Below are 13,877 nucleotides of genomic sequence, written 5' to 3' on the forward strand. Positions count from 1 at the left end.
TGAGGTGGAGTCTCACTCTGTCCTCCAGACTGGAGTACAGTGGTGTGATCTTGGCTCATTGCAACCTCACCTTTGCCTCCTGGGTTCAAGCAGTTCTTCTGTTTCTGTCTCAGCCTCCCAAGTAGCTGGGACTACAGGCGCCCACCACCATGCCTGGCTAATTGTTTTGTATTTTTAGTAGAGATGGGGCTTCACCATATTGGCCAGGCTGGTCTCAAACTCCTGACCTCATATGATCCACGCACCTCGACCTCCCAAAGTACAGGGATTACTGGCGTGAGCCACCGTGCCTAGCCACGAAGCCGATTTTCGATAGCAGATACCTAAAGGCCAGTGCCCACTGCTAGCAGCCTGCCTAGTTCAGTGATGGAGTTAGATGCATACCCTTTCTAGTCTTCTGGGAGGAGCACCCCCATGTCCACAGCTGCTGTAACACCTCGAAGTGGCCAGGGACTTCGGATGCCATTGGACCCTAGACAAGCCAGGGCCACTCTGAGCCCTCCCTACCTATCACAGGCAGGGTTAAGCTGAGGTCCCTAACCCTGTGTGGGTTAAAAAGCTGTGAGGCCCCTAGAGTGGGGTGGAAGGGGGCAGGACTTCAGGGACAACAGGAATTCGAGTCCCAGGGTTAATTGTGACACATTGTAGGAAGGTGAAGCAGATGCACCTTAACTTCATGGATGAAAAGGATCGGATCATCACAGCCATGTACAACGAAGCGCGGGCGCGGGCGCGGGCCAGGTCTGTCCCTGCTCTCTTCTGCCCCCTGCTCCCTGTCCCGGCACCACACTTGGGGATCCCTATCCCAACCACCCAAGTGCCCTCTCCTCCAGGGCCAACAGAGCCAGCCTTCAGCAGGAGCGACAACGGCAAAGGCAGCAGCAGCCGCCACCACCGGAGCCAACCCAAGTCCCGGAGATCGTGCCCCCGGGCGCCGGCCCCTGAGGGGCTCACCTGGATAGAGCCTGCAGTGCATTCCCGCCTTGCTTCCTTCCCTGGACTGCCCGCTTCCCAAAACGCGCGCAATAAAGTGATTCACAGAGCTAGTGTGCGGCTCCCTCCTTCAGGCCCGGCGCCCCCCTGCTCCGGCCTCGCCGAGGGGCAGCGCCCCGCCCTCTGGATAGTGGCTGCGGCGACCCGGGAGCCCGGCCCCCTGGGCGGTGCGTCCCCTTTCCCCTGCCGCGGCGGGAGGCGGGAGGGGGTGTGTGGAGGAGGCGGGCCCCGCCGGCGGCCTCGCCCCCCCGCCGCCCCGGCCCCGGCCACCGGCCCGGTGGGGAGCGCGTGTCTGGGTCCATGAGCCGCCCGCCAGCCCAGCCCGGGCCCGGCCCCCCGCCGCCCCCGCCGTCCACCCGCCGTCCCCGCGCCGCCGCCCCGCGGCCACCGGCCCACCGCCCGCCGGCTCCTCCGGCCAGCCTCGCTGCTCTGGCGCTGCGCTGGGGCCTGCATCCAGGGCTCGGAGGGGGCCGCGGAGGAGCCGCCCACCCGGTTTTGGTAGCGAATGCGCCCGCGCCCGCCCGCCGCGCCCCGGCCCCGCGCATGGGGCTCTGAAGCTGCCACCGCCTCCCCGCCCCGCGCGGGCTAGGACGATGGCGGGCCCGGCGGCCGGCCCGCGGGCACGCATGAAGCCCCCCTGCTGCCGGCCGCCTGCTGCTCACGCGCGCTCCTGCAGCTGGCCCCGCCCAGGTAACGTGCGGGCCCGCCAGCGCGCTCGCCAGCCCGCCGTGCCCTCTTTCTCTTGCAGGGTTGGCGGAAGTAAAGGAGGCGCGACCCGCGGCTCAGGTCGGCCCTGGGGCAAGGATTGGCCGGGGTCCGGCCTTGGACGGCGGGCGTCTCGGGGGCCGGCGCGTTCCATCCCCCCTGGGAGGTGCCCCTCCCCGCTGGCCCGCCAGCCCCAGTCCCCTGGGGCCACTCCGCTCCGCCCCACGCCCGTCGCCTCTGGGCACCTTTGAGGCAGCGGGGGGCGGGGCTCCCCTCAGATGCCCACAGGACCTACTTCGGCGGCCCCTGTGCGCTCCTGATCTGCAAGCCATGCACGTCCCATAAGCATTTGCGACGGTTCGTGCGGCTGGAGATTTGAACCGCCGGTTCGCGTGGAGCACCTGTTGGGCGCTTTCTGGGCCCAGGGCAGGTATCTGGGTGGATCCAGGAAGACAGGTTAATAGCTAGAGCAGTCAAGGATAAATGGGCCACAGGAACCAGCGCAATCTGGAAAGATGGCAGAGAGGTGGTTTTGAAGCCTTCCTGATGGCAGGGCCATAAGCCCAGGGATGGCGACAGGGACAGCACCCTCCAACTCAAGTGTACCTGGGTAGCAGGTTCTTTATCTCCACCAGGCCCCTGTCCTCCAGCCTGATGCCTGATTGGCCCGCTGGCCACCAGAAGAAAGGTAAAAACTCCAATAAAAATCGGGCACTAGCCAGCACTAAGCAGGGTTGTCATGCGCTGATTCCAGGTCCTGTGTCCATCCCATCTTGTATAACTCCCCTAGATATGCAAAATGTTATTCTACCCATTTCACAGAGGAGGAAATTGAGGCAGTGGGGTTACTGGGATTCTGGATAACAGGCGCAGGGGAAGACAGGTTGTGAGGGGCAGAGTGGGGGAGGGCTAGTGAGGGTAGCTGTGACCTGGGACTAGGGGGGCAGCTGCTGGGAGGCGCTGCAGGAAAACAGTGAGGACTTAATCCCCTACGGTCTGCTCCCAGTGTGTCATTGGATAGATGTATATACTCGGGCTACCATGCAGCCCCGGAGGTGGTGGTGCCCGCTGACTGTGAGCCATATGGCACACGTGGCCAAACAGCTGGTGCCCAGCTGCCGTGAACCGTGCAGCGTTGTTTGGTGGCTGCTGCCCTGACGATGGTCTTGGAGGTGTGCCATGGGCAGCAACCAAGTCCGGATGCAGGTACTGGGCATATGGGGCGCGCGGGCAGGGGATGCAGGCACTAGGCAGGTGGGGCAGTGGGCAGGGGATGCAGGCACTGGGCAGGTGGGGCAGCGGGCAGGGGATGCAGGCACTGGGCAGGTGGGGCAGTGGGCAGGGGATGCAGGTACTGGGCAGGTGGGGCAGCAGGCAGGGTGGATGCTGGCTGGCTCTGGGGCTGGGGCAGCCTGGAGACTGAGGCACAGGAGGTACGGTTGGGGGGAGGGCTGGTGGCCAGCCTCCTGGCTGTTGGGTGAGCTTTTCTCCCTCCAGCCTTAGAGCATCCCCTTTCTCTCTCTCCCTCACTGTCCCCCCTGTTCTTCTCCTGAGCACAGATCCTCATGATCCGGTACCCGAGCAGTCAGCTGGGGGAGATGTCCCTGGAAGAACACAGCCAGTGTGAATGCAGGTGCCAGCCAGGCCCAAATTCTGAGCTCACAGAGGCCAGGCTTGGGGGGTGCTGGGTATGGTGGTCCACAGAACTGGGGACCAGGTTCCTAAGAGTAGAGCCAAGGGTAGGCCTTGGATCTGGGGCAACAAAGTAGGATGCTTGGGTCAGTGGCTCACACCTATAATCCCAGCACTTTGGGAGGCCCAGGCAGGCAGATCATCTGAGGTAAGGAGTTCAAGACCAGCCTGACTAAGATGGTGAAACCCCATCTCTACTAAAAAAAAAAATACAAAAATTAGCTGGGTGTGGTGGCGGGTGCCTGTAATCCGAGCTACTTGGGAGGCTGAGACAGGAGAATAGGTTGAACCCAGGAGGCGGAGGTTGCAGTGAGCCGAGACCGTGCCACTGCACTCCAGCCTGGGCAAGAATAGGGAAACTCGGCCGGGCGTGGTGGCTCAAGCCTGTAATCCCAGCACTTTGGGAGGCCGAGACGGGCGGATGACGAGGTCAGGAGATCGAGACCATCCTGGCTAACATGGTGAAACCCCGTCTCTACTAAAAAATACAAAAAACTAGCCGGGTGTGGTGGCGGGCGCCTGTAGTCCCAGCTACTCGGGAGGCTGAGGCAGGAGAATGGCGTAATCCCGGGAGGCGGAGCTTGCAGTGAGCTGAGACCCGGCCACTGCACTCCAGCCTGGGCGACAGAGCAAGACCCCGTCTCAAAAAAAAAAAAAAAAAAGAATAGGGAAACTCAGCGTCAAAGAGAGAGAGAGAGAGAGAGAGTAGGATGCTGGGATTTCCTGATCTTCCTCCTCTTTGTGTCTATCTCTCTTACTTTTCAGACCTAAAAAAAAGGACAGTGCTCTGAAGCCGGACAGGTGAGTCTTTTGGACTCCAGCTGAGTGGGGGCAGGGGGAGTACGAGTGAGTCCGGAAGGTGTTGCCCCTCTTTCTCCTCCCACCTGTCCCCCGCTTTCTCTTTTCCTCTGCTCCCCAAGCCTGTGTTCTCTGTCCCGACCCCAGCTCTAGGGAAGACTCTTCCTTCCCACCCCAGACATGTCGCTTCTCCTCCCTAGGGCTGCCACTCCCCACCACCGTCCCCAGCCCCGCTCTGTTCCGGGCTGGGACTCTGCCCCCGGAGCACCCTCCCCAGCTGACATCACCCATCCCACTCCAGCCCCAGGACCCTCTGCCCACGCTGCACCCAGCGCCACCAGCGCCCTGACCCCCGGACCTGCCGCTGCCGCTGTCGACGCCGCAGCTTCCTCCGTTGCCAAGGGCGGGGCTTAGAGCTCAACCCAGACACCTGCAGGTGAGGTGTCTGTAGGGTGGTGTTTGTTTGGGAAGGCACCAAGGTCCTGTCCTGGAGCAGGTCCAGGGTGAGCCTGCCAGTAGGAGGAGGGCCAGGAAAGGAGAAACTGTTGAATGTGTTGAACAAATATTTACCAAGCAGCTGCTGGCACCTGGAGCTGTGTAAGCAAGTCCAACATTCTAACTCAGGAGTCAGATACAGGAGGGACGATGCCAGCAGAGGATGTCAAGGGCTGTGGTGAGGGGCACCTGGCCTCATCTTTCAGAGGTCAAAGAGCTCTTGGAGGAGGTGACATCTGCCTGGGGTAGAAATGTGGGATACAGCTTTTCCAGCTTGCAGTTCGGGCCTTCCCAGAAGCCCCTGTGGTAGACATCTCCCTACCTATGGGCTTCGAGAGGACATAGCGGAACCCTCGTGCACCCTTATCTGATGTATTTCTCACCACCCCTCTCCTGCAGTGAGACCATGGGGTGACATCATATTGGCCGGGCCAGTGGGGGCTCCCGAGGAGTGTCAGGAGGGGATGGCCTTCACAGAAGGTTCCTCCTTCCCCCTGCAGCCTCCAGTGCCCAGGGCCGAGTGGTGCGGCAGGACCCTCAGGTTGTGATCTTAGTGGGCCCGAGGCACACGTGAGTCCAGGGCTGGGGCTGCGCTCCAGCCAGCATGAACAGATCACTTCCTCCCTCCTCAGGTGCCGGAAGCTGCGAAGGTGACACATGGCTTTTCAGACTCAGCGGGGTGACTTGCCTGAGAGGCTATATCCCAGTGGGGGGACAAAGAGGAGCCTGGTAAAAAACAGCCAAACCCCCAAGACCTCAGCCCAGTCAGAAGCTGCTCCAGGACCTGGGCCTCTCAGAGGGTTCTTCTGCCATCCCTTGTCTCCCTGAGGCCATCGTCAAACAGGACAGAGTTGGAAGAGGAGACTGGGAGGCAGCAAGAGGGGTCATATACCAGCTCAGGGGAGAATGAGGTACTGTCTCAGTTTCTAACCACTCTGTGCAAGTAAGCATCTTACAACTGGCTCTTCCTCCCCTCACTAAGAAGACCCAAATCTCTGCATAATAGGATTTGGGCTTTGGTACAAGAACTGTGATCCCCCAACCCTGATAAAAGAGATGGAAGGAGCTGTCCCTGCCTGTGTCACTGTTTTTCACTGTCCAGGCTGGCTGGTTTGGGCATGAGTGTCTGCATCACTAAATCTAAAGCTTGTCTTGCTCCCTCGTCGTGCAGATGGAAGAAATGAGGACTAAGGCTCCACAGCAGATCCCAGGCAGGGCCAGAATTAGGTATTCATCACTTTCATGTTATTGCCAGGCATGGGAGTCAGGGAGAGCCCAGTCAACAGCCTGCCCTCCTGCTCTTCACCGGGGTTCTTTTCTGGAAGGAGACGACTTTCTGTGGCCAGAGAGCCTGGGGTAGGACCCAGATCTGCTGAGTGACCTGCTTGTCACTACCCCTGCCTCTCTGAGCAGCAGTTTCCACATGTGCACATAGAGGGAACAGAAGATTGCTATGGTTGGCGTCCTCGGGTCTCAGAGAAGTTTGAGACTATCTTTACATAATAGAAAAAAAACACTTGTTCTTCCTGCCAGGCAGCACTTTCAGCATCTGCTGCTTTTTGTTCCCTGCAGCTTGAATCTAAAGCCCCGGTACCTGCCCTGTCTTAACTTCACTCCCACTTCCCTGAAAGGGAAGCACCAAAGGTCTGGGGCTGGTGGGCCTGGTTTGGGCGGCAGGCTCCCCTCAAACCAACCCACACAGTTTTTTTTTTTTTTCTTTTTTCTTTTTCTTTTTTTTAACAGAATCTCACTCTGTCGCCCAGGCTGGAGTGCAATGGTGCGATCTCCCCTCACTGCAACCTCCACCTCCTGGGTTCAAGCGATTCTCTTGCCTCAGTCTCCCAAGTAGTTGGGATTACAGGTGCCCACCACCACGCCCAGCTAAGTTTTGTATTTTTAGTAGAGATGGGTTTCACCGTGTTGGCCAGGCTGGTCTGGAACTCCTGACCTCAGGTGATCCACCTGCCTCAGCCTCCCAAAGTGCTGAGATTAAAGGTATGAGCCACCACACCCGCCCAACCCACACGGTTTTCTCCACCCTCACCTCCCTCACACCCTGCAGCTCCCTTCACTAGTTGCTGCCTGAGATTCTCCTGACTTGTCTATCCCAGCCCAAGCCCAGCCCCCACCCTTCTGCCTGCAGCCTCCAGTGCCCAGGGCTGAGTGGTTTGCGGTGGATGAAAGGCCAACCTTGGGCACCAGTGCTTTGCCTGCTGAGGCAGGACATTCAGGGGCAGAGTTAACTCAACTGGGCAGCTACCGGGAGGGGAGGTGCAGCCACCCTAATGGAGGCTTTCTGAGGTGTTGGGTCAGAGCATGTGGGTATGATTTTAGTGGGCCTAAAGCAGGAGTGGGTTGAACCAGCAGACAATTCCTGACAGCGATTACTACTTTCTTTTTTTTTTTTTTTTTTTTGAGACGGGGTCTTGCTCTGTCACCCCGGCTGGAGTGTAGTGGCCGGATCTCAGCTCACTGCAAGCTCCACCTCCCGGGTTTACGCCATTCTCCTGCCTCAGCCTCCCGAGTAGCTGGGACTACAGGCATCCGCCACCTCGCCCGGCTAGTTTTTTGTATTTTTTAGTAGAGACGGGGTTTCACCGTTAGCCAGGATGGTCTCGATCTCCTGACCTCGTGATCCGCCCGTCTCGGCCTCCCAAAGTGCTGGGATTACAGGCTTGAGCCACCGCGCCCGGCCGCGATTACTACTTTCAAATCATTTTCTCAGTCATGATGTTACTAGACATGCCACAGGTCAATTAGCATGAGGCAGAGGAGGGTTAGGGCTCCAGAGCTACCACCTCCAGAACCCAGTCAGCCCCACCAGACATGCACAATGCTTCACATGCACCTCCTCACTTCCTCCTTAATTCTGAGGTCAGCATCATGATTGTCTTCCTTTTACAATTGAGGAAATACGCTCAGAAAGGCTAATTGGCCGGGGGATTTGACCTCCAATCAGCTGTCTCCCTAACCTTCAACCTAGGTTTAGCTGCCTCTCAACCGCAGGTTCATTACTTCAGTTGACAGATGTTTGGTGGCTGCTGGGGCGCCTGAAAATAAGTCTGGTGGGGAAACAGGCCCAGCCAGATCATTCCAGTCATGAGTCACAGCCCAGCTGCACAGGTAGAGGGTAAGCCTGGCTCCTGGGAGAGAGACGTGGGCGGGAGCATTGGCTGGAAGCCAGGGCTTGGCACTGAACATCATCTCGGTCCTGCAGGGATCCCGTGGGCTGGGTGTCATCAAGCCCGTGTTACACGCCTGTGTTGGATGACAAATTCCACCAAGCACATAGCCGACCCGTAATTCAAACCTGAGGGTCACTGTGAAGCCCAGGCTCTTTCCACAGCGACTGAGGGCTGTGGGCTATGATGAGGCCTGGGAAAACGAGTGCTGTGGGAGAGGCTGGAGGCTACTTGAAATGGCGCCTCAAGACCCCCTCCGGGAACCCACGCCGGCCTGACCTTACTATCACCTCGGCCGGAAGTGCCTCCTGCCTTTTCGGAAGTCACTTTCACCTAACCGCACAGACTACCGCTCCGCCGGAAGTGACGCAGGCAGCGGCGTTGTGGGGGCGGGGCTAGGGAAAGACCCGCGCCAGCGGGCGTGTGGCCGCGGGTTTCGCACGGCCCAATGAGGGAGGGCGGCGTGGCCCGGCCTGGTAGCGACAAGGACGCGCCTGCGCAGAGGCGGCAGCACCACCGGGGTTGACTCCGGGGGCGCGGCGAGGAGGTGAGCGGGGGCCACAGCCCGGGCTGGGGGGAGCCGGGGTGCAAGAGGGCAGGCTGGATCAGGCCGGGCAGGAGCGGACCGGGCTCCGAGTGTCAACGAGAGCTAGGTGACGAGGAAATTGGGGGTGGGGGCCGGAGCTGTCCGGAGATGCCGCAGGGGGAGGGTTCTCACGCCGCACGGGGCGGAGCCCTGGGACTCGGGGCGGGACGTGGAACCGGGACGGGTGGGACCTCCGAGCTGGTGCCAGTGGAAGGCGGAGCCTGGCGGCAGGGGGCGGAGCTAGGAAGGTCGGGGGACGGAGCCTGGCTCTTGAAGGAGGAGCTGGAGGAGGTGAAAGGCGGAGCCTCGGGGTCGGAAGCAGAGGGGACGGAGCGCAGGCGCTGGGGGCGGGGCTTCAGCCGGTGAGTGGCGTGGCTACGGCTCCGGAAAAAGGGTCTAGTTCTGTCGAAGGCGGGGCTGCAGGCCCAGGGGCGGCACCGCATCCTTCGAAGGGCGGTGCCAAGGAGTCAAGGGAGGAGCCCGGCCCGAGTAATGGCCCCGGGCGTCCTCGCGGGGGTGGTCTCCGTGGTGGCCGGGCTTGGGGACGCGGTAGGCCGAGAACTCCACCGGGAGAGGTGGTGTGGGTGGAGCGGGCTCGGCGGCCAGCAGACACAGGGCCAGTCTGGGTGCCCCGGAGACCCCCAAGGGCTCAGAGTTGGGGCGGCGCCCCGGGCGGAGGCACAGGACCAGGCTGGGGGATATCTCCCGAGGACCCGGGCTCCTCGGAGCCACCCAGCGGGGATGTGTGGGTGCCTCGGGGCCGGCCCCCGGCAGCGGCCGCAGAGGTGTTGGTGTGCTGGGCCGGGGGCAGCTGGGTGTGGCGTGAGTGGGACCGCCCGGTCGGGGCAACTGCAGTGCAGCCAGATAGGGTCTGGACTTTACGCAAAGGGACAGGCGGGAACTGAAGAGCGGAGGTGGGGACCGGGAGGGAGGGAAGGTATGGGGGTGAGCAAAGGGGCGGGGCCCTGGCTGCTGTGGCCTCCCCTGACCCCTCCCCCCGCTGCTGGGGTCCTCGGCCAAGCCCCCTTCTCACTGGACTGGTAAGTGTGGCCCCGGAGCCCGGGGGAGAGGGCGGTGACCCGGGACAAAGGGGATTCCCCGGGGCAAGCAAGATACAGTGGTGGTGGAACCCTTCTGTTACCTACCCGTGTTCCATATTCTCCCTGCCCTCCCCCACCTTCAGTCGGTCGGTCGGGGTCTGTGCCCACAGAAACATGAGGCTGAGCTGGGTCCGGGTCCTGACAGTACTGTCCATCTGCCTGAGCGCCGTGGCCACGGCCACGGGGGCCGAGGGCAAAAGGAAGCTGCAGATCGGGGTCAAGAAGCGGGTGGACCACTGTCCCATCAAATCGCGTAAAGGGGATGTCCTGCACATGCACTACACGGTGAGTGGGATGGGCGGGCCTTTTGGGAGTGGATGGGGCTTCCGAGGATCGGAAAGTGCTTGGGAGTCTGGTTCTCCATCAGCCAGGTAGATGACCTTGGGCAAGTCCCCTCTCCCCTCTAAGCTAGTTTCCATGGTTCTGACTTGCCCTTGCCTACTGCCCAGGTGGGCACCAGCAGGCAGTGACAGTATACTGTGAGCTGCCCAAGGCTCTGTCCTCTTAAAGAACTATGACCAGCCGGGCACAGTGGCTCACCCCAGTAATCCCAGCACTTTGGGAGGCCGAGGCAGGTCAGGAATTTGAGACCAGCTTGGCCTCATGATGAAATTTTCTCTACTGAAAATACAAAATTAGCCGGGCGTGGTGGCAGGCGCCTATAATCCCAGCTACTTGGGAGGCTGAGGTGGGAGAATTGGTTGAACCCGGGAGGCAGAGGCTGCAGTGAGGCGAGATCATGCCACCGCACTCCAGCCATGGCAACAGAGACTCCATCTCAAAAAAACAAAAAGCACTGACCACCAGTGCTGTGGGGGCCAGCTTGATGGGGAAAGCAGCTGAGGGAGGGGGTTGTCAGGGGTGGTCCCCTCTTCCTCACTGGCCTTCTCATGGTCCCACAGGGGAAGCTGGAAGATGGGACAGAGTTTGACAGCAGCCTGCCCCAGAACCAGCCCTTTGTCTTCTCCCTTGGCACAGGCCAGGTCATCAAGGGCTGGGACCAGGGGCTGCTGGGGTGAGTCATAGGGGAATGGGCTTGGGAGCGGGGGCATGCATGGCCACCGCCCAGGAGGTAAGCTGTGGGAGGCAAGCCCCAAGAATACAAGACAGGGGCCCTGGGTGCTGCCATGGGCTGAGCATCTGTCTTCCTGCAGGATGTGTGAGGGGGAGAAGCGCAAGCTGGTGATCCCGTCCGAGCTGGGTAAGAGGCCCCTCCTGAGGGTGCAGAGCAGGCTGGGGTGTGTGACTAGGAAGGGTGAAAGCTGCTTCAGCCTTTCATTGGTCTTCACCATATCCATTCATGACAATACATGCCTTCTCCAAGTTTGGCTGTCTAGCAGTGAGTACAGGGCAAGATCCTTGAAGCACTCAGCTGTAGCGGCCCAACTCTGCCCTTGCCAGGCCTTTGGCACCCCTTTCCCATCTGCATTATCCTTCTCCATTTCTGGCCTTCTTGCTGAGAGGGGCAGAACACCCTCCCTTTGCCCAAGCTGGAAGGGAGCTTGGCCATCACTGACTGTTTCTTTGTGCATCTTCAACAGGGTATGGAGAGCGGGGAGCTCCCCCAAAGATTCCAGGTAGTAAACCTTTTGATGCCCCCGTCACCTGCAGCCAGCCCACCTCCCTGTGGCCCCGGTTGGCCTTTTGACTCCCCTTCTCCCCTACAGGTGGTGCAACCCTGGTGTTCGAGGTGGAGCTGCTCAAAATCGAGCGACGATCTGAGCTGTAACCAGACTGGGGAAGGGTAGGGGAGAGGCCCCATCAGGGACCAGACTGTTCCGGGGAAAAAAAACAAAAAAAAACCTTAAAAGCCCAAGGAGTAAGCCTGTGTGTGTTTGTGGGCCCCGAGAGACTCAGAGACCTCAGCTCCGCATACCCCACCACCTTCTCTTTTCCTGACTGTGGAGCCTTGGGGATCTAGGCTCAATGGACATGGTGGCCCTTGCCCAGAGAAAAAGGAGTGTTCCTGCCTGCCAGCAGCAATAGCACTGCTCCCCACAGCTCCCCAGCCACTTCCAGCTCCTGGTCTGGGAGCTAGCACTGGGCTATCGTCATGGCTACATGGCCCTCAGGAAGGCCTGTGGTCACCTGGGGAGAAGCTGAGCTGGCAGAAGTCACAGAGCAGGGTGCCCCCTAAGAGACCAGCCGAGCCTGTTAGCTGCACCAAAGGCATCTCCTAGCTTTATTAACGGGCCCGCGCTGCAGAGTCAATATAAAAACACAAAAAGTCCCATCAGTTTAATAACAATAAAAAACCCCAAAAGTGGAAAACTGAGGGGGCAGGGGAAGAGACCCCTGGGCCAGGGGCACGAGGAGCCCTGCTCATGGCACCAGGCCTGGCCGCAGGGTCCCCCGGTATTGCTGTTGCTACGAGGTCGGGGGGCAGCGATTGTCCTGTGGGAGCCACCGTTCGCCTGGGTCGGGGACCCTCACTTCTTCTGGGGTGTGCTCAGCTTCTGCATGCCCCGGATCTTGTCCAGCAGGCCAGAGATGAAGGCCTGGGTGGGAGGATAAACATTAAGGAGACCAAACCCCTAGAGGACAGGAGCCAGGCTCCCCTCACCCCACTCCCCTCCCCGCCCCCCGGGGAAATCTCTTACCTCTGTGGGTTTGTAACAGTCAACCAGCAGCTCCTAGCAGGGGATGGGGGAGGAAGGATAAGTGAGTCCTCGGGAGTGGGGGCCTGGAGCTCACCTTTACTGACTTCCAAGGGACTGGGGCCACCCGGAGGCACAGGAGATGCCACAACCACCTCACAGCTAGGCATTGGCCCCATTCCGCTGAGGCAGGAGCTGAGGCTTGAGGGCCTGGCTCCACAGCCTCGCTTTCCCAGGGCAGTGCCTCAGGCTACCCGCTGCCCCTCAGCCCCCTCACCTTGACCCTGGCAGCCCGGGCATCATCACTCTCCATGTCCAGAAGCTCATCCACATCAATCTCCAGTTCTGGGATCTCTTCTTCCTGGGGTGGGGGTGGGGGAGGAGGGAGAGACATGGGCCTGAGTTGGAGAGGGGTTGAGGCCCCTGCCTACCTCTGAGGAACCCGGCCCTCTGCCCAGCAGACACAACGGCAGCTGCTCTGAGGAGGAAAACAGATCAGGCCCGTGCCAAGGCAAACTGCCCAAAGCGGGGTGGGGGGGGAGCTTCCTGTCCCTGCCAGTGGGCACCGGGGGTGCCAGACAAGGCCAGACAACCAGGGCTGGGGACCTTGGGCCAGGAACCCAGCAGATGTGTCTCCCCAACATCCGGGCCCCCCATCTCACCAGAGCACCGGTGGGTGCAGCTGTCCCAGCTTATCATACCCCCTCCCCTCCCCCAAACACCTGTCACAGCTCCCCGGGAGCGAGGAGGAAGTGAAGGCTGAGGGGTCACTGGGAAGGACCCAGGCCTGGCAAAGAGGAAACAAAGAGCCCATGCTTTGGTGAGGAAGGGGGTGCCCACCACCCTGCCCCACCCTCCCCAGGAAGCCCCTATCCTGTTTGTAGTCAGCTGCATTCCAGGGCTGGGCTAGGGTAGGCAGGCAGCACCGGGCAAGCCCACTCCTCCACCCTGCCCCCCGGGGCCTGAGTCACCGTCTGAACAACCAGGGAGTCATGGGGGTGGAGAAGCAGAGCCCAGAAAGCGGGCTAGCCTGCACGCACGCCAAGATGGAGCTCCAGGCTAGCCCACAGAACAGCGCAGCCCCAGTCACCTACCAGACCAGCGCCGTGTAACCACAGTCTAAGCCACTGGGCACTAGGCGGTGAGACCTCCTGCCGCTGCCAGCCCAGACTAGCCCCCTTGCCTCTTGCCCAAGGCCCAGACCACCCCTTGAGGTTTCTGGAGGACACTAAGCTGGACCTGGGGAGTAGCATAATGGGGGCCAGGGTCCGAGGCAGCGGAGAAGATAGAAGTGACTTAGGTCAGGGAAGAAAGAGTATATATTGGGGGCAGGGGGTGCAGAGGGGAGGGGAGCGCGCAGGGAAGTAGAGCGCCCTTTGACTCCGGTGACAGGAAAGCTCATAGTGGGGCTCCCAGGCAGACCGACTCGAGACCGATTTTGGGGTGTCGGCGCGGGGTGGGAACACACCTGGCAGTCGTAGAGGCGCGTAAGCTGCTCCAGGATCCACTCCTCTAGGTTGAGGCGCTTCCGTAGTTCCTTGCGGTCATACTTGACGGTGACCTTCCCTTGGCGCCTCACTGGGCCCTCATCGTCCGCGCCACCCGGGCCCTCTCCTGCGGCCCCGGGGGGGCTCTGAAAGTAGACGCGTGGTCCTGGGCCGCCACTGCCCGGCCCGGGGGCCGGGGCCGCCAACGCCGCGCCCCCCGCCGTGCCGCTGTCCGCCATGGC

The 13,877-nt window shown here is 60.9% G+C and overlaps 4 protein-coding genes across 13 annotated transcripts in view; 3 read left to right on the forward strand and 1 right to left on the reverse strand.

Annotated features, from left to right (window-relative positions):
* Window positions 1–1,042, forward strand: part of DNAJC4 (DnaJ heat shock protein family (Hsp40) member C4) — a 5,382-nt gene extending 4,340 nt beyond the window's left edge. For both annotated transcript variants that reach the window (XM_017892771.1, XM_017892775.1), the window contains exons 5-6: window positions 649–741; window positions 834–1,042. In XM_017892771.1, the coding sequence (XP_017748260.1) occupies window positions 649–741; window positions 834–945 (205 nt within the window). In that variant the 3' untranslated portion in view covers window positions 946–1,042. The remainder of the gene's footprint in view (window positions 1–648; window positions 742–833) is intronic.
* Window positions 1,043–2,704: 1,662 nt separating this feature from the next.
* VEGFB (vascular endothelial growth factor B) lies at window positions 2,705–5,754 on the forward strand. 2 transcript variants are annotated; one of them, XM_017892783.1, is made up of 5 exons: window positions 2,705–2,904; window positions 3,258–3,331; window positions 4,156–4,191; window positions 4,490–4,624; window positions 5,316–5,754. In XM_017892783.1, the coding sequence occupies exons 1-5, from the start codon at window positions 2,878–2,880 to the stop codon at window positions 5,335–5,337; spliced, it is 294 nt and encodes a 97-aa protein (XP_017748272.1). In that variant the 5' UTR covers window positions 2,705–2,877; the 3' UTR covers window positions 5,338–5,754. The 2 variants fall into 2 exon arrangements, with proteins under 2 accessions (XP_017748272.1, XP_017748270.1); XM_017892781.1 differs by having other exon boundaries at window positions 2,729–2,904; window positions 4,389–4,624.
* Window positions 5,755–8,246: 2,492 nt separating this feature from the next.
* Window positions 8,247–11,364, forward strand: FKBP2 (FKBP prolyl isomerase 2). 8 transcript variants are annotated; one of them, XM_017892800.1, is made up of 6 exons: window positions 8,247–8,412; window positions 9,635–9,836; window positions 10,454–10,566; window positions 10,706–10,752; window positions 11,093–11,128; window positions 11,219–11,364. In XM_017892800.1, the coding sequence occupies exons 2-6, from the start codon at window positions 9,666–9,668 to the stop codon at window positions 11,278–11,280; spliced, it is 429 nt and encodes a 142-aa protein (XP_017748289.1). In that variant the 5' UTR covers window positions 8,247–8,412; window positions 9,635–9,665; the 3' UTR covers window positions 11,281–11,364. The 8 variants fall into 8 exon arrangements, with proteins under 8 accessions (XP_017748289.1, XP_017748296.1, XP_017748327.1 ...); XM_017892807.1 differs by having other exon boundaries at window positions 9,662–9,836; XM_017892838.1 differs by having other exon boundaries at window positions 8,408–8,518; window positions 9,662–9,836.
* A 341-nt stretch (window positions 11,365–11,705) lies between these two features.
* PPP1R14B (protein phosphatase 1 regulatory inhibitor subunit 14B) lies at window positions 11,706–13,877 on the reverse strand. Its single transcript, XM_017892860.1, has 4 exons — window positions 13,617–13,877; window positions 12,426–12,509; window positions 12,152–12,184; window positions 11,706–12,049 (listed from the first exon to the last, which is right to left on the reverse strand). Exons 1-4 carry the CDS (start codon window positions 13,872–13,874, stop codon window positions 11,981–11,983), a joined length of 444 nt encoding a protein of 147 aa, XP_017748349.1. The 5' UTR covers window positions 13,875–13,877; the 3' UTR covers window positions 11,706–11,980.

Source organism: Rhinopithecus bieti, unplaced genomic scaffold (assembly GCF_001698545.2).
Source record: "Rhinopithecus bieti isolate Rb0 unplaced genomic scaffold, ASM169854v2 scaffold_1017, whole genome shotgun sequence".
Classification (NCBI taxonomy): Eukaryota; Metazoa; Chordata; class Mammalia; order Primates; family Cercopithecidae; genus Rhinopithecus; species Rhinopithecus bieti.

Bases quoted from the DNA above. Each gene is read 5' to 3' on its own strand.
- VEGFB (XM_017892781.1), top strand. From the start codon at position 2,878: ATGGGCAGCAACCAAGTCCGGATGCAG. The intron at 2,905-3,257 runs GTACTGGGCATA...TCCTGAGCACAG, and splicing joins GCAACCAAGTCCGGATGCAG to ATCCTCATGATCCGGTACCC. The intron at 4,192-4,388 runs GTGAGTCTTTTG...TCTCCTCCCTAG, and splicing joins AGTGCTCTGAAGCCGGACAG to GGCTGCCACTCCCCACCACC.
- FKBP2 (XM_017892791.1), top strand. From the start codon at position 9,193: ATGTGTGGGTGCCTCGGGGCCGGCCCCCGGCAGCGGCCGCAGAGGTGT. The intron at 9,492-9,634 runs GTAAGTGTGGCC...CCCCACCTTCAG, and splicing joins GCCCCCTTCTCACTGGACTG to TCGGTCGGTCGGGGTCTGTG. The intron at 10,753-11,092 runs GTAAGAGGCCCC...CATCTTCAACAG, and splicing joins GGTGATCCCGTCCGAGCTGG to GGTATGGAGAGCGGGGAGCT.
- PPP1R14B (XM_017892860.1), bottom strand. From the start codon at position 13,874: ATGGCGGACAGCGGCACGGCGGGGGGCGCGGCGTTGGCGGCCCCGGCC. The intron at 12,510-13,616 runs GTGTGTTCCCAC...CCCCCACCCCAG, and splicing joins CGCGCCTCTACGACTGCCAG to GAAGAAGAGATCCCAGAACT. The intron at 12,050-12,151 runs GTAAGAGATTTC...CCTCCCACCCAG, and splicing joins ACTGTTACAAACCCACAGAG to GCCTTCATCTCTGGCCTGCT.